Source organism: Orcinus orca, chromosome 11 (genome assembly GCF_937001465.1).
Source record: "Orcinus orca chromosome 11, mOrcOrc1.1, whole genome shotgun sequence".
NCBI lineage: Eukaryota > Metazoa > Chordata > Mammalia > Artiodactyla > Delphinidae > Orcinus > Orcinus orca.
Window position 1 is genome coordinate 26,957,530 of NC_064569.1, and position 26,556 is coordinate 26,984,085.

General features: G+C 38.0%; 2 protein-coding genes across 11 annotated transcripts in view; one reads left to right on the plus strand and one right to left on the minus strand.

The window, feature by feature from the left end:
- Window positions 1-14,562, plus strand: part of DNM1L (dynamin 1 like) — a 61,544-nt gene extending 46,982 nt beyond the window's left edge. For 2 of the 7 annotated variants that reach the window (XM_004270867.3, XM_004270868.4), the window contains 13 exons: window positions 224-355; window positions 1,283-1,489; window positions 4,996-5,116; window positions 5,348-5,503; window positions 5,751-5,840; window positions 7,229-7,321; window positions 10,015-10,071; window positions 10,744-10,821; window positions 11,117-11,149; window positions 13,285-13,461; window positions 13,620-13,729; window positions 13,858-14,017; window positions 14,311-14,562. In XM_004270867.3, coding sequence (XP_004270915.1) covers window positions 224-355; window positions 1,283-1,489; window positions 4,996-5,116; window positions 5,348-5,503; window positions 5,751-5,840; window positions 7,229-7,321; window positions 10,015-10,071; window positions 10,744-10,821; window positions 11,117-11,149; window positions 13,285-13,461; window positions 13,620-13,729; window positions 13,858-14,017; window positions 14,311-14,367 — 1,471 coding nt within the window. In that variant the 3' untranslated portion in view covers window positions 14,368-14,562. The remainder of the gene's footprint in view (window positions 1-223; window positions 356-1,282; window positions 1,490-4,995; window positions 5,117-5,347; window positions 5,504-5,750; window positions 5,841-7,228; window positions 7,322-10,014; window positions 10,072-10,743; window positions 10,822-11,116; window positions 11,150-13,284; window positions 13,462-13,619; window positions 13,730-13,857; window positions 14,018-14,310) is intronic. The other 5 variants (XM_012533415.3, XM_012533416.3, XM_004270869.3 and 2 more) reach the window with 3 other exon arrangements.
- On the minus strand, window positions 12,660-25,967 carry YARS2 (tyrosyl-tRNA synthetase 2). Of its 4 annotated transcripts, XR_007470152.1 has the most exons (6): window positions 25,157-25,966; window positions 24,141-24,308; window positions 18,646-18,801; window positions 18,165-18,335; window positions 17,279-17,556; window positions 12,660-13,198 (listed from the first exon to the last, which is right to left on the minus strand). XR_007470152.1 is itself a non-coding variant. In XM_004270865.4 (5 exons), the coding sequence occupies exons 1-5, from the start codon at window positions 25,936-25,938 to the stop codon at window positions 17,397-17,399; spliced, it is 1,437 nt and encodes a 478-aa protein (XP_004270913.1). In that variant the 5' UTR covers window positions 25,939-25,966; the 3' UTR covers window positions 15,330-17,396. The 4 variants fall into 4 exon arrangements, 3 of the variants coding, with proteins under 3 accessions (XP_004270913.1, XP_033286002.1, XP_033286003.1); XM_004270865.4 differs by lacking the exon at window positions 12,660-13,198 and having other exon boundaries at window positions 15,330-17,556; XM_033430111.2 differs by lacking the exons at window positions 12,660-13,198; window positions 24,141-24,308 and having other exon boundaries at window positions 15,330-17,556; window positions 25,157-25,967.
- Window positions 25,968-26,556: the final 589 nt, after the last annotated feature.

Below are 26,556 nucleotides of genomic sequence, written 5' to 3' on the forward strand. Positions count from 1 at the left end.
TTTGGGTAAGTTAGTTAATCTCCCTGGGCCTTAGTTACTTTGCTATAAAATGGGATAATACCTATTGCATAGACTGATTGTGAGAATTAACAATTCATGTCAGGCATTATAGACAGTGCCTCGTGCCATCATCATTATCATCATTATCATCATCCTCATTATCCAGAGTACTTAGTACCACAGTTGACTTTAGTTGAACAGTTTTGTTATTTTTCAACCTTAGGAGCCAGCTAGATATTAATAATAAGAAGAGTGTAACTGATTCAATCCGTGATGAATATGCTTTCCTTCAAAAGAAATACCCATCTCTGGCCAATAGAAATGGAACAAAGTATCTTGCCAGGACTTTAAACAGGTAACATTTTTTACCTTTTGGAAAATGAGATGTTTCTGGGTTGCCAATAGGTGTCTGAGACCTTTGATTATCAGTTCCTTACATTTTTATAGTGTCCTTGTCTGTAAAATTTCACTTTTTGTTTCTTGTATAGTAGGTTCTTATAATGTAGATATTTATTTTTATTGAGGTGGTTGGCATTAAATCATCGTGTAGTCTAGGAATGCTCAAGTGAATTTTAAAATACCTTAATCATGAAATTCTTGACAGTCATTTTACTTTTGATGATAGAACTAGATGGCAGATGACTTCATTTCCATTTTGTATTTCAGGAACTGAATTAAGATTTATAATTTTCACATAACCTATTCTTAATTTAGGATGTCTTCTGTTCCTATTCATAAAAAGAATGTAAACTATACACCTTGAATTCTGAGTATGCACTGATGGTAGAGGGATTAGAAGGCCTTTCTAAATAATTTATAAATGACTGAAGTAAAAGCTATTTTCTTTTACTTTTGGCTTATTCCCTAAATAAATTAAAGGCTGATGGATATGTATCTTAACAAGATTGATTTTCACTATGCTGAGTATCCATTGTAAAAGATAAGTCGGAAACCAAAATAATGTAGGTGGAATTGGATTGAGTAGCTTACATTCTTTGAGGTAACTGCAATAATATAAAAATTTTTTAAAAATTTATATTTGATTCTCTAGCAGTTGCTACAATTTGATGGGTTGAAGGCACATTTAAAAAGCATTTACTAAGATGGTTTCCTTCATGTCATTTTTTTCAGGCTACATATTTACCTTCTAGTCTAAGATTGCATTATTTCCTACCAGGGCAAATTGACAGGTTTCCCTATTATTTGCATTTAAAAATTTGACCTGCCTGGGTCTTCAAAATACACAATTACTTTAAAATTCTTCCTTTCTCACCTTTGTTAGGCTACTGATGCATCACATCAGAGATTGCTTGCCAGAGTTGAAAACAAGAATAAATGTTCTAGCTGCTCAATATCAGTCTCTTCTAAATAGCTATGGTGAACCTGTGGATGATAAAAGTGCTACTTTACTCCAGCTTATTACCAAATTTGCCACAGAATATTGTAATACTATTGAAGGAACTGCGAAATATATTGAAACTTCAGAGCTGTAAGTAAGAAATTTCTCTATGGATTTGGTTACCTGGATTGATAGGTTAGATAAAGATAAAAGATAAAGATCTTTAGTTACAGTGACTTAACTCTGAGATTATCTGATTGTAATTTATTATCTGTAAAACAGGAATATCATTTTGTAGAAATGATAATGTCTCATATGTATGTAAAATGCTTTATAAATTATGTAAAGCACGGTAAAAGTTTCAGGGCTTTCTTTAAAACAAGACTTTAATTGATAAGCATTTATAAAATTTTCATAATTAAAATATGTTTGTTGTTTCTTTAATACACACAATATAATTGTTCATGAAAAAATACAAAAATGCATATAAGTAAGAAGAGTAAAACATAAGGACAAAATTGCTTTTAATTACATCATTAAGAAATAATCCCTGTTACTTTGGCATTAATCTAGACATTTTTCTATGCTTCTATAAAACATATAACTGCCTGTAATACACATCTTTAGAAATCAGATGCTATGGAATCATTTCTTTAAATCAACATGTCACAAACAACTAGTAGTAATTGTATATTTGTACTCTGTCTTAAGATTTACATAGTATTTTACTTTTTAGACATACACTCTTATTTGTTCAACCAGTCCCCTACTATTGATAGTTTGCTTTCAGTTATACACAAATATAAACAATGTTGTGATGGACTATCTTTGGGCCATGTATCCAAGTAAACCCTTAGGTTAAATTTCTAGAAGTGGAATTACTAGATGAAAGGGTATATGACATCCTCAAAGTCTCTTATTATTGCTATACTATTAGTAGATTGTATTTTTTAAAATAAATTTATTGATTTTATTTGTTTATTTTTGGCTATGTTGGGTCTTCATTGCTGCGTGCAGGCTTTCTCTAGTTATGGCGAGCGGGGGCTTCTCTTCATTGCAGTGTGTGGGCTTCTCATTGCCGTGGCTTCTCTTGTTGCAGAGTACGGGCTCTAGGTGCGTGGGCTTTAGTAGTTGTGGCTCACGAGCTCTAAAGTGCAGGCTCAGTAGTTGTGGTGCATGGGCTTAGTTGCTCCGCAGCATGTGGGATCTTCCCGGACCGGGGCTTGAACCCGTGTCCCCTGCATTGGCAGGCGGATTCTTAACGACTGCACTACGCGGGGAAGCCCGATTGTATTTTTTTTGTTGTTTTGTTTTGTTTTTGTGTTTTTTTGCGGTACGCGGGCCTCTCTCTGTTGTGGCCTCTCCCGTTGCGGAGCACAGGCTTCGGACGCGCAGGCCCAGCGGCCATGGCTCATGGGCCTAGCCGCTCCGCGGCATGTGGGATCTTCCCAGACCGGAGCACGAACCCGTGTCCCCTGCATCGGCAGGCGGACTCTCAACCACTGCACCACCAGGGAAGCCCCGATTGTATTGTTTTACTACTAGCAATATAAAAGAATATCCATTTCTCTAAACTCTCACCTTTAAAAAAATCTTTTAATTTTGAAAAATAATTATAGACTTATAGGAAGTTGCAACTAAATGTACAGGGAGGTCCCATTCACCTTTCACCCCATCTCCCCCAGCGTTGACATCTTGCATATCTGTAGTACAATAAAAAGCAAGAAAATGGACATTGGTGCAATCCACACAGCTTATTCAGATTTCTCCAATTATACACATACTTCATGTCTGTGTGTTTGTATGTATGTATATAAAGTTCTATGTACTTTCGTGTGACCCAGGTAGCCTTCTATGTGAGTTAATACTGTAGAATATTTAACAAACTAATTACTGAATGGTTTTAAATGTATGCATATTAAGGGAAGTAAAGATTACTAAGATAAACCTTTAAAGAGTTCAGTGGGTAAGGTAGGTCAGGGTAACACAAGGGTTGATTAGGTGGCAAAAGGAGTATAATTTTTAATTAAATACTTCTTATTAAATATAATACATAACCAGAAAAGTGCATATAACATATGGACAGTTTTATAAGTAGTTAATTAAGCAATATCTTTGTAATTACCTAATCAAACCTTATTAGAACATTGAAGAGAGACCACTTTCATTTCTTTCAAGGATTGGGAGAGCTCCATAGTTAGGAATGCATTTGGGTTGGGTTCTGAATAGAATATGGGAAGGCAGTAAGTAGAAGGGTATTTTAGGCTTTGGAACAAAAAAGATTAACGCAGGGCGAATTTGGAGAATGGCATATACAATGATGGGATGTAACAGGAGGTAAGGCAGGAAAGGTGTCTAAGAACAAGACTGTGGAAAGTCTAGTATCTTCAGAATTTGAAGAACTTCCTACTATAAAAAAATAAAACACTTTTGGTCACAGGAGTAACCCATTTTAGAAAGATATTCTGGTCATTATGGAAACTATTTGGAGAAGGGAAAAGTTGGAGGCAGAGAGACCAGTTATTGGTAATTTTAACTATTTTAAAGTATAATACGTAGCACTAAGTATATTCACAGTATTGTACAACCATCAAATAGTATCTATTTACAAAATTTTTTATTATCCCAACAGAAACTTTGTATCCAAATAAGTAATATCTCTGTGTTCCCCTCTTCCCCCAGCCCATGGTAACCTCTGACTTACTTTCTGTCTATGAATTTCCTTGTTCTAGATATTTCATATAAGGAGAATCATACAATATTTGTCCGTTTGTGTCTGGCTTATTTCACTTAGCATAATGTTAGGCTGGTATCTTCTGCCTAGATCACTGTAAGAAAGTAGTGAATAGTGATGGTGAAAACAGAGAAGATGGGATGATTTGGGGAGATATAAATGTATTTGTAAATTTTCAACTAGACTTGAACGAAAAAAATAAAAGATAATAACCAGGGTTTCTAGTCATTAAGATAGGAAACACAAGGTGTCCAGTATGTAGGCCCAGAGATTTAATTTGTTTAAAGCAGGGATAGGCAAACTATATATAGCCCATTGACTAAGAATGACTTTTGCACTTTTAAGTGGTTGAAAAAAATTCAAAGAAGAATATTTTGTAATGCGAAAATTATATAAAATTCAAATTTTAGTGGGCATAAGTTTTATTGGAACATAGCTGTGCTTATTTGTTTACATACTGTCTGTAGTTGCTTTTGTGCTCAGTGGCAGAATTGGCGAGTTGTGACAGAGTTGTGAAAAGTCTAAAGTATTTATTATCTGGCCTTTTACAGAAAAAGTTTGCTGATCTCCAGATTGTGAATAAATAGAAATAAGACATTGTTTCTTATCTTTAAGGAGCTCATAGTCTAGTTGAAGAAAACTAGGGCAGAGAAAAATGTTTAGTAGTTCTTAGATAACTGATGTTTTCTGAAAGAACAGTTACTCAGTGTGCATGTGCATATGTGAATGCCTTTTGTGAAATGACTCCTTTCCCCATTAAAAAAATTAGAGAAACTGGTTCATAATGGATTTGAGAACACATGGAAATGGTCTAAGTGTGATTGTTCATCTGAGACAGTCTTAAAGCTTACAGTGAGACTTCTAACTTGTAGCTTCCTCCCTTTTAGTAATACTAGAAGTCATATACTTCATTGCCTTTCAGATGCGGTGGTGCTAGAATATGTTATATTTTCCATGAGACTTTTGGGCGAACCTTAGAATCTGTTGACCCACTAGGTGGCCTTAACACTATTGACATTTTGACTGCCATTAGAAATGCAACTGTGAGTATGCTTAACTTTTAGAATTTTTTGAAATGAGGTTAAAGATTATTTTTTAATCCATATAACTCTTATTTTTTTTAATGAATTGTACACTTTGTTATTTTGCTCTCATTCTTGAAATTACGAAGTGCTTTTTTATGAAAAATACCAAAAACGTGATTTATTTTAAACTTAAGGAAGAACCAAAATTATATGTGGCTATAATAAGAGCTCATAGTTTTATTTTTTTAGGGTCCTCGTCCTGCTTTGTTTGTGCCTGAAGTTTCATTTGAGTTGCTGGTCAAACGGCAAATCAAACGTCTGGAAGAGCCCAGCCTCCGTTGTGTGGAACTGGTTCATGAAGAAATGCAAAGGATCATTCAGCACTGTAGCAATTACAGTACACAGGTAATTGAGAAATGTAACAGGTTTCAGATTAAGTAGTAAAAGACATGAGGTGGTGGTTTCAAGGGGAAGGAGGAAATATAGAAGATGGGCTAAAAGTTAAAATGTAGTTCCCTTATCTAAAAGTGATTTGAAATAGTATAGTTAAATGTAGCTTCCAAATCTGATTCAGTCCAAATCTGATTCAGTACTTCAGAGATTATTTAATTTTCCTTTAAACAAAACAGACTGTTTCTTCCACCACATGTAGGAGTTGTTGCGGTTCCCTAAGCTTCATGATGCCATAGTTGAAGTAGTGACTTGTCTTCTTCGTAAACGGTTGCCTGTTACAAATGAAATGGTGAGCTATTATTTCATAAATCATTGTAATCACTGTTAATAAGTTATTTTGTACAGCTTTATGAATTTAGGCATAATGATTCCCAGTGTATTGAAAAGAAAAAGAAGCAAGTTTGTCTTATTTCAAAGGAAACTTCAGTAATTCTGGTATAAAATGCATTTTTCTCCATATTTTAATCATTGTTAGCCTGCAGCCACAGATTTTCCTGAAAATGGAGTTATTGTTGAGGATTGTGAGTAGTTTTGCTTTATTATATAGCAGCACTGATTTAATGGAAAGTTAGTTTTATCTTTAGCCTCAGTAAACTGAGCCTTCATATAGCAAGCTCTTTTTTTTTTTAACTCTGATGTACATCAGGGTAATTTGGCCATTTGTACAGTTTCCTTGTTTGATGACCTAATACCATAATATCATGGTTGCTATCCTTAAAAATAAAAATCCTGAAATTGGCAGAAATATGGAATAAGCATTTGAAATTGTCCGTATGCCTCTAATTGTTGGCTGGTTTCTTTTTTTCCTTTCTGGTCTCTAAAAGTGCATTTGGGTCTTTGGCTCCGGATGGTGAGCCCCAATGGACATTTACTTAAAGAGTACAAAACCATCCTTGGAAGTATAGAATGTAAGTGCTGCTGCTTAGTTGTTTCCCTAGCAAGCATAACCACCAGATTGAAATGAGTAAGAACATGGTTAGCCTGATCTCAGACTCTACCTACTGATATCAGAATCATTGGAATTTCATTTAAATAAATAATTTTCACTGGTTCTTGATCTTTTAGTGCTGTTCTGATACCTAAGATTTGTAAGGACAGTGCAAATGAAGGAGTTAGTTTAATCTCTCTACAACGCTAGAGAAATTAATTTCAACTTTCCTTTTTGATTATTGTCCCAATTGTCCCAATTGAACCACATATATTTAAACTAGGTGCTTCATAATTAAGGCTAATCAATCATTATCTCAGGTCGTTAAATGTATCCTTTACCCAAATAAAGTTAAAATCTTTAACTTACATCTGATTATGAAATGCTTTCTTATTGTTGAACCTGAACTTTTGACATGGAATAGTGGATGATCTAAGGTTTTAATAGCAAAGTTGCTTGGAAGTTAGATATGCATCAGGTAGATAACTTTTTTTTCCCTAACAAATACTTCTAACTACTTCAGTGTCAGAAATGCAATCTTAGATGCTAAAATATAGATAATTCAAAAGATAGAGCAAATTGTTATTTGGTATAAACTCTGTCAGTTGGAGTATAATTATCAAGTATTTATTTAGGCATCAGTTTCCTGTACTGTCTTTTAGAATTATCTGTTTAATAAGTTTATATGTTTCCTTAAGTAAAATTAGGTTGGCATATTTTGTATATAGCCTAATTTTATTTTTTTCTAGGTCCATAACTTAGTGGCAATTGAATTGGCTTATATCAACACAAAACATCCAGACTTTGCTGATGCTTGTGGGTTAATGAACAATAATATAGAGGTAAATACAATTCGAATTTGTCTTTTTTTTGAGAGAAAATCTGTTTTAGCTCAGTTATATCAAATTTACTGGGCAAGGAATAACTAACTATAAGACATATATGCACCATATTATTGTCTGTTATATGCTAAGAAGTATGCTGAGGGCATTACATTGTTTTCTTAAATTTAATTCTCAAAACCACCTGGAGGCATTGTTCTCATTTTCTGCTTGTGAAACTGTAACTCGGAAATGATCTGGGACTCATTGTTTTAGTGTTGAAGGACTGCCTGGCTCCATTTCAGTAACTATTGTTGCAGTTTATTAGACTGAAGTATGTAAAACAAAGTGGATGTTTTTTTTGTTGTTGCTGTTGTTTTTCTGCGGTACGTGGGCCTCTCACCGCTGTGGCTTCTCCCGTTGCGGAGCACAGGCTCCGGACGCGCAGGCTCAGCGGCCATGGCTCACGGGCCCAGCTGCTCCGCGGCATGTGGGATCTTCCCGGACCGGGGCATGAACCCGTGTCCCCTGCATCGGCAGGCGGACTCTCAACCACTGCGCCACCAGGGAAGCCCAAAGTGGATGTTTAAAATTGTTTTCATTTGACTCTGAAAGCTGTGAAGGAAACATTCCAAGAATTACCTAAATTATAGTAAATTTGGAAAGACAGTACTGTTTCACCATTACTGTGGTTCCTGCATTTCATGGATCCTTTTTTTTTTTTCCATTTGAGGCTAACGTTGTAGGTTGCATAATAGCTCAGCTGGAGCGAAGGCTGGTGGATAGAGTGATTTATCTGGATGCAGTTTTTTCTCTGCCACTTTTATCCAAAACAGTAAAATTTTCTGCAATTCCATAGTCCAGTAAGACCTGAGTCCCTTCTGTATCAAATTTCCTCTTATGCATATGGGTGGGGAGAATATTGTAAACGTGGAATTTGGGAACTGGAAGGGACCCTGGGTTTAAACTGGAAGGGACCCTTTGGTTAAACAGATGAGGAACCTGAGATCCACAGATGATAACAGCTGTTACTTTAGTGCTTATTTTGCTGGGCATCTGCTCTGTAACAGGTACAGGGAACTGTTTTTTAGCTACATAGTTGAGGTGACTCCTACTGTCAGAAAAAATTCCAGGGAATTGCCATGGCCCAGGTTCAGTCTCTGGCTGGGGAACTAAGATCTTGCAAGCTGTGTGGCACGGCCAGAAAAAAGAAGAAAGAAAAAATTCCAAAATGCATATAAGTAAGGCACTTTAAAACACTCAGAAAGTGGACTAGATAATAGTTATTATGTTAAAAATTAGCATGCAGACACTATCTTAAGATAGGAGTTAGTTCTTGTAACATTGAAGCCTTCATGGAAAATTTGTGTCTGGAACAGTTTTTCTAATACTGACAAGGTCATTTATGATATGATTTCAGATCAGTATTTTTCGTACAAATGAATGTCTCTGGTTTTAAGACTATGTGTCAAAGAACTTTATGTGGATATTCTCATTTAATCTTTATAGCAACCCTATGAGGGTAATGTTAATAGACTAGGAAACCGGGGGTTAAGAGTTGGTAACCCATACAGTTAACAAAGCAAGTAAGCCAGGTCTTCAGGGCCAGCTAAGGTCATAAATGGTTGGTAACAGACTAGGGTGAGAATTTCTAGTCTCTAGATTCCTTTGTGTCCTTCTTCAAAATGTATATTTAAATGCTAACTTTTTATTCTGAAGATTGTTAAAATCCATATATTTTTATTATCTATATTTTTTTATCACTGGATAAATGAAAAGTGGGTAAAATTTCTGTTAAAAAATTTTCTTACCCAGAAACATCATTGTGAAGCTTTGTTAATTTTACACCTTTTTGCAAGTTTGAGTGTTCATGAAATGCTTTCTGCTCAGGAGTATTTTGACTTCATTTAATGTAAATACTTTCCTACTGTATTTGATGCTGCCTGAAGAGCCACTATTGGCTCTTGAGAGAGCCACTATTAATACCTACATCTTTCTATATTTTCATAGTCTTGCACCTATCATGGTGCTTGACATACAGTAGGTGTTCAGTACCTATTAATTTGAATTTACAGTTGCTTTAGCTCAGTATCAGAATTACATTGCTAATATTAGCAGATTAGAAGAGTGGGCAGGTGATCAGTCTGTAAAATTAGCCAGGTTACAGAAAGGACTGTCAGTTTTCAACATTACATTTATTTCCTGGAGATAGTTAAGGATAAAGAAAACAGAACACTCTTATAGATATTTCTTATGGTTTTGTGTGTGAATTTAACACAAATGTGTGCAGGTTAGAATGATTTTTAAAGGTTTTGCTTACTTAATTTTTCTGTGATCTGTGTACTTCAAATTCTATATGGTATGCTGAAGGCTTATGTACACTTTGATATGGGAACAGTTTAAATCAGTGATTCTTAACTTGGTGGGAAAGGCAGAGATGATGTTGGTCCGCTTGAGAACCCCTGGTACAGGAAGCCAATGTTACTGACGTTGTATTATATCCCTCAGGTGTGTTGGGGCAGAAAAAAAGATTGAGAAGCATTGGGTTAAATGATTTGTTTGTTTTAAAATATAATTATGGCATGAGTCTGAACAGTGAGAGGATATACTGTAAGTTATTCACACTTTTCAATTAAGCTGAACATTTTTTTAAAGTAGGCTTACATCTCTGTGTTCTGATAATCATGAATCTTCTGCTTGGTTGTGATTTATAGGAACAAAGGAGAAACAGGCTTGCAAGAGAATTACCTTCAGCTGTATCACGAGACAAGGTAAAAAATGTTTATAAAGCATATTCCCAATATGCAAAGATGGACTGGTAAGCCTCAGAATATTACTCAGTTCTAGGAGTAATTTTTTCTTCTTACTTTAATATTCCATTGGCACTATTTCATTGTTTGAGTAAAGGTACGCAAGTTTAAAAATAGGCTTTGAGTAATTTAAAGATAAAATATTTTGAATACATAGGAATAAATGCTTAAAGGTGGATTTTAAGTATCAAGGATTTAACAGAAATTCAATGACTTTATCAACTTTGTAAAATTAGTTGAAATGACTAATGACTTTATTATAACAAGGTTTTTTTGGAGAGGGAAGATGACATTATGTACATACCAGGTTTTAGTTACCTGTAATAGTTGCAGATATTAAAATTTTTGTGTAAAAATCTGTTACCTTGAATTCTTTACCAGAAAAGATTTTATCAACTTCCAAAAATCAAAATGAAGTTTTTGGATTTGGATTTTTCTTAGGAATTCATCTGAAGAAAGCCTTAAACAAAGGTGACAATAGTACAGGAAATAAGGCAAAATAAACATTAATTTTATGTCCCATTACTTTTGTTTTTCATGTTATTATACAGAGGGGAAAATTCATATTTACAGAATGTTTCTGAATGCATTTTTGGCATCCTTGATTTTTTTCCCTGCATTTTTTGCCTTTAGTCTTCTAAAGTTCCAAGTGCTTTGGCACCTGCCTCCCAGGAGCCCTCCCCTGCTGCTTCTGCTGAGGCTGATGGCAAGGTCTGTTCTGATTCTTAATCTAAGCCTGCATGCCTAGTTTGGTGCAACATAATCATCTGGAAACAAGACACGGAACAGCAGAATATTAATATGGGATATTGTGCTAAGGTCAAATTTTAGTCTAACAGAAATTTAAAATCATTTAACAATGTATACTTCATAAATTATTGTTGACATGCTTTTGCTTGCAATATAGACAATGAACACAGAAAAAGAATTTAAAGAGGAAATTTTCAAGCCATTGGTATTTAAATTTTGCTTGTTAAACTGCATGTTTTAACGTATCTTTTAACAGTTAATTCAGGACAGCAGAAGAGAAACTAAAAATGTGAGTCTTGCTTCAGAATGAAAACGTTGGTACCTTTGGTTCTCACCAAAACACTGTCTTCAAAACCACTAAAGAACTTGTTTGTAACAGTGGCATCTATCTCTTGTTGTCTGTGTTATGTTTTTAATGTTTCTCTTATCTAACTAACTTCTAAGATGGTATTAATTCTAGTTTCAACATTGTTTTAAATAGTAACAACAGCCTTTCCCACTGTTTTCTATTACCTTCAAGAATAGTGTTGAATTTAATATTTTGGTAGGGAATTAAAATTCTGGAGATGGAAACTGTACTTTTGGACTTTTCCTCTTTAAAGGTTCTGAGATCTGTCCAGTGCTAATGGAGAATCCTCTAAGGCTTCTTTCTTATGCTTTCATTCAGTTTGCTCTTTTCACCCTAAATATATTTAGTAGTTTAACATGTGCCTCAACAGCTTAAGCAAATTCAGAAAAAACAGGGGGACTGTGAGAGTTTGAGACTGTTGCCAATTCTTGATAACCTTTAAAAAAATTAATCGGTAAGTTATTCAGATCCATTCTTATTTTTAGCTTTTTTTTTTGCCATTTAGCTCCTTTCCTTACTTATTATCCAGGTTTAAGATTCTGAACCTCAAATAAAACCTTATAAATGTCTTATCTTCTCTCAGCCCACTGTGCTAAGGTCTTAAGAGAACCATCTAAATCACTGCTTTTTATTTAACTCCTGGTATCACTCTGAATTTGCTCACTTTCCTTAAGATTTCATATGATCTATCATTCATGTATAGTTAACACGCATTTAAAAATACACTCATTTTAAAAGTAATGTATAAATATACTACTTGTATATTGATATACATTATCTTAACTACATTTTAGAGACAAATTTTGTCCAGTGTTTTGATTCAGAATGATACCCCAAACATTTTTTAACAATTGCTGTAACACTCCTCTGTTAAATTTATATAAGCCATTTTTATTTCTATCTATAATTCTGGATGCCATTTTATCTCCATTTTAGATTGTAAAACCTTAAAGAACATCTAAAAACATCTCTTAAATGTTGATGAATTACTGTTTTCCCCATTATCCTAAACAGTTATTTTTCTTTTAGAAATCAAGACTAACAGATATCCTAAAAAAGAAGGTGCAAGAGCACTTGTGATTAATGGTAGCACTAGATTTTTTTCAGTAGATCCTTTCTCAAGTAAAGGATTTCTACTTTTATCCTATGGTATTGACTATTAGGAACATAAACTGATTTGAGAAATATATAAAGTCTTAAGTTTTGGAGAATGAGTTCATTGACCTTTCAGAGAGATCATAGTTCAACAGTGTTTAAAGTTACTTCGAAGAAATAATGTGAATAGCAGTTCTGGTTTTTCTTGTGCTTTTAATGAGCAGTCCTATTTTAAAGGGCAGCTTCTACATTTTCCACAATCTCTAATGTTAGAGGAGTTGGAGAAGAGGAAAAATTTTGAGAAGTTAGCAAATAATAAAAAAGGAATTTAAAATATACTGGCTGAGGCCTTGCAAACAGTTTACAACAGAACCTCTTATTTATTTATTTATAAACCACAGTGTTACTTCTGCCATTCTTTATTTTCTTTACAAATACACTTTTTTGGGGCTGTGTTGTGTCTTCGTTGCTGCGTGTGGGCTTTCTCTAGTTGCAGCGAGTGGGGGCTACTCTTCGTTGCAGTGCACGGCCTTCTCACTGCGGTGGCTTCTCTTTGTTGTGGAGCACAGGCTCTAGGCATCATGGGCTTCAGTAGTTGTGGCACGAGGTCTCAGTAGTTGTGGCTTGCGGGCTCTAGAGCTCAGGCTCAGTAGTTGTGGCGCACAGGCTTAGTTGCTTCGCAGCATGTGGGATCTTCCTGGACCAGGGCTCGAACCCGTGTCCCCTGCATTGGCAGGTGGATTCGTAACCATTGCACCACCAGGGAAGTCCGAACCTCTTATTTAGACAGCTCAGGGTTCCAGTTATACGTGCCACCCATCATGTCTTTCTGACCCTGCCATCTCTCTGAATAGATTAAACTCCAGGTCGTTACTGGATGTGTATTCTCCTTGACTGCTGTCAAAGGAAATTAAATTAACTTTGTTTAGTTAGTATCAGTTTGATATGGTTGGTATAGGTTTTGGAATATGTTTTTTCAGGTTGCATCTGGAGGTGGTGGGGTTGGAGATGGTGTTCAAGAACCAACAACAGGCAACTGGAGAGGAATGCTGAAAACTTCAAAAGCTGAGGAGTTACTAGCTGAGGAAAAATCAAAACCAATTCCAATTATGCCAGCCAGTCCACAAAAAGGCCATGCTGTGAATTTGCTGGATGTGGTAAGCTGCAGAATTTGCTTGAGGACAAATAACCAAATTACCAGGAAAACACTTTAAAAGACAAAAGGAACTGAAGTCTCAAAAACTTATTGAATGTTAAATGTTGTCATTTCAAAATGGCACAAAAGTAACTTTTTTCTCCCCCTCACCCCATTTAGCCAGTACCTGTTGCACGAAAACTATCTGCCCGTGAACAGCGAGACTGTGAAGTTATTGAAAGACTCATCAAATCTTATTTTCTTATTGTCAGAAAGAATATTCAAGACAGGTTAGTACTGTTATATAAATCAGACTAGAATACTGCGAGATGATTTCATAATCTGTTTTGAAAATACAAATATTTTAAAAAATTTACGTTTTTATTCTAAATCAAATGGATTATCTGATGTTTTGCAGTGTGCCAAAGGCAGTAATGCATTTTTTGGTTAATCATGTAAAAGATACTCTTCAGAGTGAGTTAGTAGGACAGCTGTATAAATCATCCTTATTGGATGATCTTCTGACTGAATCCGAGGACATGGCACAGCGCAGGAAAGAAGCAGCTGATATGCTGAAGGTAATTACTGTGAATTTTTTTGAATTTTCTTACTTGGGTTGTAGGTATAAACATTTATTGTTTAAAATGCATTCTGATCCTTGGAGATACATATATATAGTCTTTGTATGATGGCTAATCTTTTTTTCTTTTGGCACTTGATTAGATTCAAATTTCAGAGGAGACACTGGTTAGTATAAATCAACCACATATAAAGTGGAGAGGTTATCCCACATTAATTCAGATTCTTTCTTTGATATTCCTTGTTATTATAACTTAAGCATTTATAATTTTTATAATTTTCTTTAATGCAGGCATTACAAGGAGCCAGTCAAATTATTGCTGAAATCCGAGAGACTCATCTTTGGTGAAGAGAACTATGTAATACTGAGACTCACTGACTTGCTAGTTACTGCCTACTTGAGTAGAATTTTATTTATGAACTCCTGTGTATTGCAATGGTATGAATCTGCTCATGTGAAGACTGGCTATAAACTGAAAATTACACTCTGTATTGCAGAACGAATCACACATTTAATCCAAATAATAAATGGCTGTTTCTAAAATTTCCTAGTATATATAAAATACATTGTCTATCTTGTGACAGTTTCATCTGAACTTAAAAAGAACTGTTAATAATTCTAGTTGTACAAGCAGTTTGTCTGTGGATAAGATGACCTGTGTAATCTGCTAGTAGTCTTAAAGCTGCTGCCATAGCCCTTCAAGAAGAATGCACCAAGACACCATGTCATACGACTATAATGCATGCACTATTATTTAAACCGAACTGGCTTTGAAAGAGGTGGGTTGACAAGTTACTCAGTAGTCAGTCACTATTCCACCTGTTCTTTGATTTAGTTTTATTGAGCTTCTCTGAAACCTTTGATGTGTTTGTAAGAAAGCTGAACACACGAGAGGATCTGTAACATTGACAATGATGTGATGTGCATAATGTGTAGCTACAGTCCTTCCACTTCTGGATCCACATTCCCCTGGTGCGTTAAAAATTACAATATCATCTTTGATCTTACTTAAACCTGGAAGCATGAGTTATGTTTTCCTGCATTAAGAACATCTAGCCTTGATTATCTAGTAAGACTTGGTAATGACCATCTTTCCTTTTAGTTTTCAGAAGTCCTAATAAATTCCCCTTGGTTTTCAAATATAATAGTAATAATTCAGATACATTTTTAAATTGGAGCCCTCAGACCATGCTTCAAGATTCACTTGGAGGTGGGACTTAAAACCAAATACTGTGGTGATTTTAAGTGTATCTTCTTCCTATTAGTTGTTAATAGTTACTTTTGCTTCACACCAACAAAGTACATTAGAATAGAAAGTAATGGTGGGGCTTTATTATTTAAGGAAAAACATCCTGACACACACACATACTCTTAAAGGCTTTCAGGGGTTGGGAGTAAGGTTTAGAACATATATACATTTTACCAAAATTCCCCAGGTGATTCTTGATATGAATTACATTATAAGTTTTAAAATGATAAATTACATATTACAGATATTAAAGTCTATTTTTAAGTTACGACATTTATGAAGGACTATTGGCAGGAACATATGAATATGTCTGTTACTCTTGGCTAATGGCACCCATTTACTGTACTAAGACACAAGAGACTCAGCAACTGATCTCAAACATAAAAAAACAGATTCAGTCTGATATGATATGGTACTACTTATACTTAGCAGTACCATCTTCATAGAATACATGCTTCCAGAATGTTTATTAGCATACTTTAAAATCACTCTGCCATTATTAAACCTCAGTTTTGAAATTATAGCCATCCATGATTTACTTATTTCAGATAGATCAGATGACTTCCATTCTAGTCTAGCTTTTTTAATTTGTAAGAGGGGAAGAAAACTTACAATGCACCTTTCTCTAGCAAATTTCAAATTGAAAACATTACCTGCTGTGATAATGCACTTGCTAGTACTATACACCGTGTACAAAGAAAAACAGAGACAAGAGGTATGCAAAGAGAAAACCTCCTTTTGTTGACACTTAAACTGAGTAAAGTTCTGAAATGCAGAGATGATCTCTGACATTTATAATGGATACCTGTATGTTCTTACTATGTAAATAAACTTGCTGGTATGAAGTGACATTAAAGTTTGTCAATAAATGAATTCTTCCTAACTTTACTCCCAGAAGAAGGTTTAGATAAACTATAGCTTTTTTAACATATAAATCTACTTTGGAACATAGCAATACAGCTTACACTGTATGAAAGTTTTATGACTTTCTTCTTTTTAGATTTTCATAATTGACTGAGGTATTATTACATCTCCATGTTTTGCATATGACGATAATGACTTGCTCCAAGTAATCCAGGTAGTAAATAGCTAGAATTTGAACTCTAAAGCCATGCTTTGCTGCCTGTAAGATTTTTCTAGAACACATCTGATTGCAAGCCATTTTGTGTTTATGTTTGTGCTTCACTTGATGCTCAGGGCAAATAGGGGTGCTATTACCTTCAATATTTCAGATGTTGGAAATAGTTCTGGAGAATCAACTTGCCTAAAGAATGTAGAGCTTAATTTAACTAAGTCTTGATTCCAAATCCTTTAAATTTGACCTGAAAACTTCCCTTACTGGAATGTCTTTTGATATTCTCAAATGATTAGATATTTAGTGTATATATTTTGCCTCTATTTTATCTTGTTGGTTACTTAACTTTTCAGTTCATCTCAAGCTGCAATCTGCTTGGGGACATAAGTTGAAACTTAAAACTAATTTAAAAGTTGATAAATTTATAAGACATTGCTACCTTTTTTTTACTGATTTTAGAAAACAAGGCTATGAGTAAATTTAATTTTATGGAAACACAGTCAAGGGACTGGAAAACTGAATTAGAAACTTTCTGAAAAGTCAAGTACTGACTTTTCTTTTCCTTGAAAAGAAACTATTTCTACTGTAATTTCTAATGCCAGCTACGGCTTCCTCTAACTTTTCTCCCTTTTTACGGAGAGCTGTATTTGCTTCCTAAACAACAAAAAACCTCTAATGAGATACACACCTGATATAAAAGTATCCACGATTACTTATACTACCTCTTTTTCATTGTTCCTCCTTATCTCCAAAACAGCAAGGACAGGATAGGAAAGACAGCATTTAGTTTTTCATAAAGCGTAATTATTAAAATAGAGATTAACCCTAGAAATCATGCTTTTCTGTGGTAGTCCTTAATGTTTAAGGATCAGGAAATAAAATATCCCACTATTACACAAACTTATCCAACCTATATAAATAATGAAATTACTCACACTGTGAGGCCTAGAGTACACTCCATTCTTTGTCTTTGAGTTGCATAAGTGAAGGTATAAATTCGTACATCTTGAGAATGAATGATGGATAAGTTTGAACCACTGGAAGGAGTTTTCATCATAGCTGAAGCCATTTTATAATGTAGAAGTTCCTTTTTCCTATTTTAAGTAACGAAAGCCCATTCTTAAGAATATGTTGTCCAACAACTAAAACACTCTCAGGATTTGTTACTTGTCTGTGATTTATACTGACTCCACCTTCTGTTATCATCCGATACCTGAAAAATAAAAATGTTCAGTAATTAGATAAATCTAATCACTGTTGACCGCTCCCAATAATACAGATACATCATTATTTCATTTAATTTCAAAGGCTCTCCTATTGAAACCATTTAGCACTAAATTGTTATCTTCATGTTTATTAGATTCTGCCTCCCCTTTAACGTTCTAAAGGAGAAATTCAACTAATATTTTAAATAGGTTGGGCAACCCCACTATTCCCCAGAATAAAGAGGATACAGACTGAATGTGAGAGGGGTGTGTGAATCTGTTTACTTAGGGCCTCTGTTCTGTGATCTTCTCAAATTGTGACAATCCCTAAGCTGACTGATCCCAGTGTATTTATACAATAGTGGTCACTTAAACGTAAGCCTTTTCCAATGCTGGAGAAAAAACTGACCAGGTTAGACTAATTAGAGAGAGTATAGTAATACTAGATTTTAAAGAAAATTTAAGGTATTTTCAGCAGTAAGTACTCAGTTTTCACTTGATTCTCAGACTAACTTAACTTCTACAAGGAATGAGATGCCATTATCAGGAAAAACACCACCTCTAGAAACACAGGTTGTGAATTATAACTGTGAACCTAAAAGTTAAACAATCTTACCCTCGGGGACCACCTGGAATGGCATTTGCTTTGCGGCACGTATCTAGGACACTTGTTCCAGGGTCAAGAACTAATTCAGAAAATGAAGCTTCTTTAAACAATTCTTTTAACTCTTGATCAGACATGACCTCCAGTGCCTCTATGCTGCTATGATAAAGGGCTTGTGTACACCTGAAAAACACATTTTGAGAGCCACATCATGTTGAGTGCTTACTTAGACATGTGTTCTAACACCCAAAAACCAGTTATGAAGTACCCATTATGTTCCAGATGGAAAGTTTTTCAAACAGCAACATTGATCTTGTATAATTTATAAGCTTAATTCAGGATAATCTTTCTTTCTAGTAAATGTAGGCTAGTACTTTAAAGCAGTTAACGCTGACAGTCCTTGTTAGTGGTAAAAGATGACTAAAACATTGGCTCCAAATGTCCTCCAGTCTCTTAACTAATTAATCAAGTGTTCATTATTCTAAGAGGCCACCTTTTAGCAGAGTCCAGCCCTTCTTGTCCATGAACAAGCTTTGTTACTTCTGTAGCAAGTCGTTTCTGAGGACCCCGCTTTTCTGGCTCTTTGACATGCAGCTGCATTATGTGGTCAATCTCTGGAAGGGGCAGAAAAGTGAAGAGCTTCAGGTACCTTTGGGACAAAAAAAAAACAAATCCCGTTAGATTTATATAACATACCTAATTTTTATCTCCAGCTCCCTTACCCTTTAAAGAACATCCTGCTTACTTTAGAACTTATTTTTAATTATGAAATATAACATACAGAAATGTACTGAAAATGACAATAATACACACACCACCCTGACTGAAGATGTTACTATTTTGCCATCTTTGTTTCAAATCCTTCCTTTTTAAAAAAGTCATAAAATAGTATAGATATAGATGAGGGCCCCATCCACCTCAGATATATTCTCTTTCTTGCCCCAGAGACAACCACTAATCTAAATTTGTAGGCATCCTTCCCAAGCATGTTTTTATATTTTTGTTTTCTGTGTATGTACTCATAAATAAAAACTGTAATTTAAAAACTGGCAAATATTTTATATGTATCAACTTTTAAAATCTTATCTTTGGTGAAAAGCACAGAGAAATACACAAACAACAGACATAGTTTAATGAATCATAAAGCAAATAGCTGTGTAACTATCACCTGTCTAGGTATACAACACTGCTCCTACCCAAATCCCCTCACCCCTCCAAGGTAACCGCTCTTTGGACTTTTCATGGTAATTACTTCCTTGTTTTTATATTTTTACCATCTCAATATGCCTCCCTAAACAGCATCACTTAGTTTTGCCTCTTTTTAGACTTTATATAAACAGAATCATACAGAATATATATCTTTTGGTTACTCTGGCACACCATTATGTTGGTGATTCACCCATGTTGCTGTGTGTACAGCTGCTGAGTACACATTCCATGTTATGAATGCTTCGTAATGTATTTATTCTAGTGTGGATATTTGTGTTGTTCCTACTCTTGGACAGTGGTTGATGGTGTGCACATGTGCACTCATCCGTTAGGGATGTGCCCAGGGGGAGGGACTGCTGATCACAAGTCATGAGTATTTGACCTGAGTAGGCAGAGCCACATATTTTTCCAAGTGGTTCTATACCTGTAATGTAAGTGCTTGACATTAAGCTTTTGATTGCTTAATGCCAAGGTATCCATTTCAAAGACATCGATCTCGAATAAGCATACTGCCAAATGTATGACACAGCTAGTACCAAACCAACCAGATAAGGAACCAGGCTGCCGCCACTCATGAAAGTCCCCTTTCAGAAAGCCCTGGGTAGCCGAGATAACTGACTGCTTGAGTGACCCCTCTTCACCTTTCCCACTCCCTAATTCTCACTCTATGTTTTAAATTAGCCAGTGAAGAGTGAACCTGCGAAATCCTAGGCACCCCAATAAGGACAGAGCTCCGGGCCCATGCTCCCTCCTTCCCCATCCCTGACTCACTGTGTGGCCCCTGTAGTGCCATGTGCCCTCCAGAAACTGTAAGTAACAAATCTTTTTTTAAAGTTCCCTGATGATTATTGCTGAGCTGTCTCTTACAATCATAAGGACCACAGCACTGGTCCAGCCACAAGGTTGGCTCTGGCCCAGGAAATGTCTGTGAGGGCTCCTACACAGTATGGACCGAGGTGAGCACCCCCAGGCATTTCTAGCTCATGGTATCACTACCAACAGGCTGAGGCCCACACAACAACTGGCAATGGCATAGTCGGCAGGACTGCATGATTGCCCTTTAGCTTTGACTAGTTTACTAACTGGCTAACCCAGGTGGGCAACACCATTTGGGAGGACGGCAATGCATGCTGGAGGTCTATCATTCTATGCCTTTTGCATATTGCCTCTGCTGTGCTGCCAGCGGTATCCATCCCCAAACGTCACTGCTGCCATAATTCAATGATCTCCGCAGAGCAGTGTGATCAGTGATCAAGGCCATATGGTCTAATGAGATGATCAGACGACAAATTATACAGACATTGATTGAGTACTAATGTACATGAAGGTCCTCCACATCTCAAGGCCAAGGAAAGCTAATGAGGGTGGAATGGACCCCAAGGCTATTATCACTGCCCAAGCCGAGGCTCTGAGCTAAAGGCAAGAGGAAAGAATAATTCCCACAGGTAAGAAGGAGGGAGGCCTCCCCCTGGGACTGGTGGGTCATAATGGGATTACACTTCCTAACCTGGATGAATGGAACAGCCTTGTATCAGGAAACTATTGGCAGAGCAAAAGGGGAAATACAGTCGACGCTGGCTGTCACTCTCTGTCCCCCAAACTCGATGGGATATCGTGGGTCCAGTACCTGGTATGATGTTGCTAAACAATGGACAAATATAAATGTCCTGAACACCTTGTGCCAATGCCTCGTAAGACCCCTGAGGAGGTACACCAGCTCCTTGATAATACAGAACCCCTATGGATGCTTCCTGGATGTTGCTTAGAGTCGCTGAGTACCAACATTCCAAGGCTCACAGTGAATGGAAAACATGAGATTAGGCCTGTCTCCTGCCGTGCAAAAGTGGCACGGTCCAGTGGGTTTATCACTTCTATGACCAGACTCACTCAAGTGACCCCCTCTTCATTCTAACCCTGAAGAAGTCCCATTTGACCCTGAGTCCAGAGAATTCTTTTTACAAAGTGCTCCCTCTAATCACAGGGTAGTGCTCCTACATCTTACTGGGACTGTCAAAACCATTCAAAAGGCACTGGAGAGCACTGACAGTGTTCCTATACATGGAGGAAATTACTCATTAAACCACCACTGTACTCAGATATAACAGGTACCAGGCCTTTTCATGTTCTGGAGGCAACGCCCTCACCGCTCACTAATTCTTTGCCACAATCACAATCACATGCAAGTCTGCCACCTTCCACTGGGGCGAGGCACAACAATGTGTTTTGGAAGCTGCCCAGCAGGCAGTCCAAGGAGCCCTACCTTTAGTCCCACCTGGCTCCACATTCCAAGTCAGTGCTTGACCATATCTGACTATGCCCCCTTGCAGTCTCTGGACCAAACATAAGTCTACCTGATTTCCTATGGGCTTTAGGATTAAGTGCCTAACCCCAAAGGATTCTACAGGGTTCTTTTAGAAACTGAGGCCCTAACTGGCCCCCAATCAATACTACTCCCTAACGCCCTGGGTTAGAGATGCCTCTGGCAGAAGCTTAACACCACAACTGATGCCTCCTTGGTAAAATGAAAATGGTACCTTCAGGAGACGGCTAACCTTGATGTCAAAGCCTTTAAATATTACAGGAGGGGGCTTCCCTGGTGGCACAGTGGTTAAGAATCCACCTGCCAATGCAGGGCACACGGGTTTGAGCCCTGGTCCGGGAAGATCCCACATGCCAGGGAGCAGCTAAGCCTGTGCACCACAACTACTGAGACTGCGCTCTAGAGCCCGGGAGCCACAACTACTGAGCCCACGTGCCACAACTACTGAAGCCCGTGCGCCTAGAGCCCGTGCTCCACAAGAGAAGCCACCACAATGAGAAGCCCATGCACCGCAACGAAGAGTATCCCCCGCTCGCCACAACTACAGAAAGCCCATGCACAGCAACAAAGACCCAACACAGCCAAAAATAAATAAATAAATAAAAGTAGGGAAAACTATATTATGATTCAGAGTTATAATTATATATCTGAAAAATCAAAAAAAAATTATAGGAGGGTGTAGCTTCCCTCATGATCAGCTCCTTCCTCTTCCTCTGGCTGCTTGGGGAGCCCGTTGGAACCAACTGTCTGAGACGGACAGGGAATCCATATTCTTCACCAATGGCAGCACCACCACATATGCACTGCAGCTTGCTGGAGGGCTGTAGCATTCCCCCGGTCTCAGGCACCTCTCTAATTGAAGAAGGCAGTCCCGGCTCAGCCCCATTGGCAGAACTTGTTGCTGTTCACTTAGCCCTTAGGGAGCCATAAAGAGGCCTCTGGCAGATCCACATTTTCACAGACTCCTGGGTTATTGCTAATGGCCTCGCGGTTTCGTCTGGCCAATGGCTAAGGGACAATTTTCTCATATAAGACAAGCCCATTTGGCCCAGACATGGAAGGAGTCCCCAATTCCTATCATTGTTAAGTCTTATGTTTCCGCTCAGACTACCTGCTCTATGCTGGAAGCCATTTTCAACAGTACTGCAGATTCCCTCACTAAGCCACCACACTGCCCAGCACAGACCCTTCCTACCAGCTTGAAAAATGGGCCCACACAACCTTGGGTCACCAAGGAATTAATGCCTTAACAGTTTGGGCTTAATTGAGGGGACTTCCCATCTCCTCAGCAGCAGCCAAAGTTGTGATAGACGACTATTCTCTGCTCCCAAACCAAACAATGGAGGATATCCAGATGGGGACATATTCCCTGGGGAGAGAAACCATGCTCCCACTGGCAGGCTGATTTCACTGGCCACTGCCCCCTTCTCCTGGGGCCTCCAGATACGCCTTCACAGTCATTAATACTTACACGGGACTCCTTTGGGCAACTCCCAAATCTCTTTCCTCACTAAATTTATTCTCGTTCCCTTTGGATCGCCAGACATTACTGACTCTGACCCACTTTACCTCTCCAGAGATTAAACAAAGGGCTCTCCAACATAATATTCTTTGGAATTTCCATCTAGGCTATAGCCCCAGGCAGCTGGCCTCACTGAGCATCACTGGCTTCCTTAAAGAGACACTCCTGAAATTAGTTTCAGGCAAGTGGTCCCCCAAATGGACTGAACTCTCGCTCCAGGCCCTCATCTTGTTTAATTCTTGCCTCCTGGGCCTTCCTACCCTATATACCAACTGTTATGCACACATCCAAATCCCACTTTTGGTCACCTCTGGCAATCCTCAAGCGTTTACCCTCCAAGAGAACTCTCCATTCATGTAGCGTTCTTTATTTTTGCTCAATGGTGGTTTTCAATGTTCTGCAGGCAAGTATTATACATTTAAAAATTTTTAAGAATTATTCCTAAGTTATTTTGATGATAGTTATGTCAAATGATATTTTTTTGAAAAATTCACTCCTTTGTTGCAGGTGTATTTCTCATTAATTTATATTCTTCTAAGAGTTTAAGATATTGTGAATTAATAAGAAAATCACTTTAAAAAAGGACCTTCAAAAGGATCTTCTTTTATGTTAGAGAAAAGGAACTTTAGAGACAAAGGTGAAATAAAAGTCAAGATGAAAGGAGTAAAAAACTAGAATATGCAAGCAATAATGTCCTAAGAACCTGCTAGATGTAGATCACAAACTTGGCTCTAAGTTTTCTAGCACCCACAGTGGTTTTCTGCTTTAACCAACAAAAAGTGTTTAACTACAATGTTCTGTGATGTACTAGCCTTAAATAGAATCTACGTTAAAACAAAACAAAAAAACTATGAAGGGTACAGAGAGATTCAATGGCTAAAATTTATCATGAGTTTTAATGAACTTAATTTTTCTCAGCACACAATTAAGAACTCACCTTTCTACCAAATCATCTTGCTGCCTGACAAAAAATTGATACAATTCAAAAGGAGATGTCTTATCTCTATTCAGCCACACAGCATTGCCAGCAGACTTTCCCAGTTTTGCTCCAGTTGTACTTGTAATTAGAGGAACAGAGATTCCAAATACATCTTCTCCAGTCAACCTATGCATAAAGAAGAACTTTATTATGTGCTTTAAGCTCAAGTGGTGGTAGGTTCTGCTAATCATTCTCAGATTTCAGTCTGGTTTCTTGCTCTAAGAAAACCTCCTTGACCTCCTAAACCTGGATTCCTGTCCATCTTACTGCTTTCACAGCACTCTATTGTGACATTTGTCATTCTGAGCTGCAATTGAACCAGTGACTCTGGGCAAGCCAAGGGGAAGTGCTGCATAACTGGGGCCTAGACATTTTTAAAGGTTGGGTAGGAAGGGGAGAGAAAACTGGGTAAAGAGGAGTCAGGTAGAGACACTAAAAGAGGTGTCTTAAAGGGATTTTAAAAATCAGTAGCACATGAGCTAGTCCTGTAGTTCATCTCCCTCAAGAAAGTGCCACTGAAATCTACATTATTCGCCAAATATTTGGTGCTGAAAAAAATTTTTTTGAGATGCCAACCAATGACTAACACTTAGCTTCACGGAAGGTGCAGAGCAAAGCAGAGACTACTCAAAGAGGCCCAGTCACGTTCAGGTTATAAATGAAGACAATCTTTCAAATCAGAAACACAGAAAAAGCTTCTTAAAAGCAGCAAACGCATACAATCCGAATCCTGACTAGGAGGGTCTATTTCCTTCAGAGCTCTATAATATGTCCCATACCTAATACCATTACTTCAGCCCTTTAGTTCTCATTAGCCAGTGATATTAAATTAATCCCATTACGGACCCTTAATGGAAATAGAACCAACAAGGGCAGGAACGAAGGGCGTCATTCCACAATGCTAACAATGCAACACAGGCTATTCGTGTGTAAATTATTTAGTCTAGGATTTCTCCAGGTCTAAAGGCGCTTACTTATGGATGAACTCGTATCCGGACATGATATTGCCCAGCTGATCAGATCCACCCAGCTGGACCCGGCATCTATAATGCTGGAACAGGTAGTAGAAATCATAGGCCTGGAGCACCTGGTATAGAAACTCGGCCAAACTCATGCCTTCGGAGCTCTTGAGCCGAGTCTGCACGCTCAGCCGGCTTAGCAGCGTGCCCATGCGGAAATGGCCGCCCACTGCCGCTAGGAAGTCCACCAGGTCCTGCTTCTGGTACCACGCCGAGTTGTCCAGCACGGTGAAGCTGCCCCAGGTCCGCCCATTAGCGAAGAGCTGCTGGTGATTAGCCGCCAAGGCTTTGAGCCCTTGGCGCAGGGCGCGCGCGTTGCTTTGCACGCGCTCTGCTTCCAGCGCCTCGCGCTCCTTGGTACGGCCACTTGGGTCTCCCAGGCGCGCCGTGGCGCCGCCCACCAGGGCGATCACGTTGTGGCCCGCTCGCTGGAAGTGAAACAGGCCCAACAGCGCCAGCAGATGCCCCACATGAAGCGAGTCGGCCGTGGGGTCGAAGCCGCAGTAGATAGTCTGGGGAAAACTGCCCGCCGTGCCACGGTCGAAGAGCTCTGGGAGCTCTGTCTTCGTACCCCTCTCAGGGAAGAACTCCTTGAACAGACCCCGAGCCTTCTGCATCGCCAGCAACCCCTGAGCGCCCGAGTGGGCCTCACGCAGCCCCAGGGGTAAGACTCCTGACAGGCCTGGGGTACCAAGCCCCTGGCCACGGGAAATGCACCGCAAGATGGGCGCCGCCATGTTAGCGGCGGCACGAAGGGAATGCTGGGATCTTAGAGGCCCACCACAACCCTCAGTGCCCGCCTCCTACAATTCCTACGGAATTTACTTGTGCTTTTTTTCTGCGCATGCCCACGTAGGGCGGGGCGGTTAGTTACGGAGCTCCGCAGCCTTGGAGTTCTGACTACGTCGGTGTAGTTACCGCTTAAAGTCTGGTCACCGTAAGTACACTAAAACTTAATTTCCTCATCCGTAACTTGGCTATGTTTATGATAATAGTTCCTATCTCAGATGAATGTTGTGAGAATTAAGAAGGCACCTGGCACATATTGAGCATTCTAAAATATTAGCTTTTGTTTAAACTTTCACGTAAAAATAAGTTGTGTCGCGCAAGTTGTTTGAAATCTCAGTCCTATGCAAAAAATTGTTCACAGAAGTTGTGAGGGGTCAGGAATTGGTTTAACCTCATGGAGAGATACGGGGTTGGCGTCGAGACGCAATTTCGTAATACTGATTTCCAAATGGATGAGAACACCTCAGCCCCCAGTATTCATTAGCCTCTCCAGGAGGTGGCAGTCTTGTCCAAGCTATAACGAGATAAAATTCAATAAATGCAGAAAGCCCAGTTTTATTAATTTA

Coding starts and splice junctions, on each gene's coding strand:
- YARS2 (XM_004270865.4), bottom strand. CDS start 25,938: ATGGCGGCGCCCATCTTGCGGTGCATTTCCCGTGGCCAGGGGCTTGGT. Junction 18,336..18,645: donor GGGCTGGACTCTGCTAAAAG/GTGGCCTCTTAG, acceptor TGTGTTTTTCAG/GTGTACACAAGCCCTTTATC. Junction 17,557..18,164: donor ATTCCAGGTGGTCCCCGAGG/GTAAGATTGTTT, acceptor TTTATTTTTCAG/GTATCGGATGATAACAGAAG.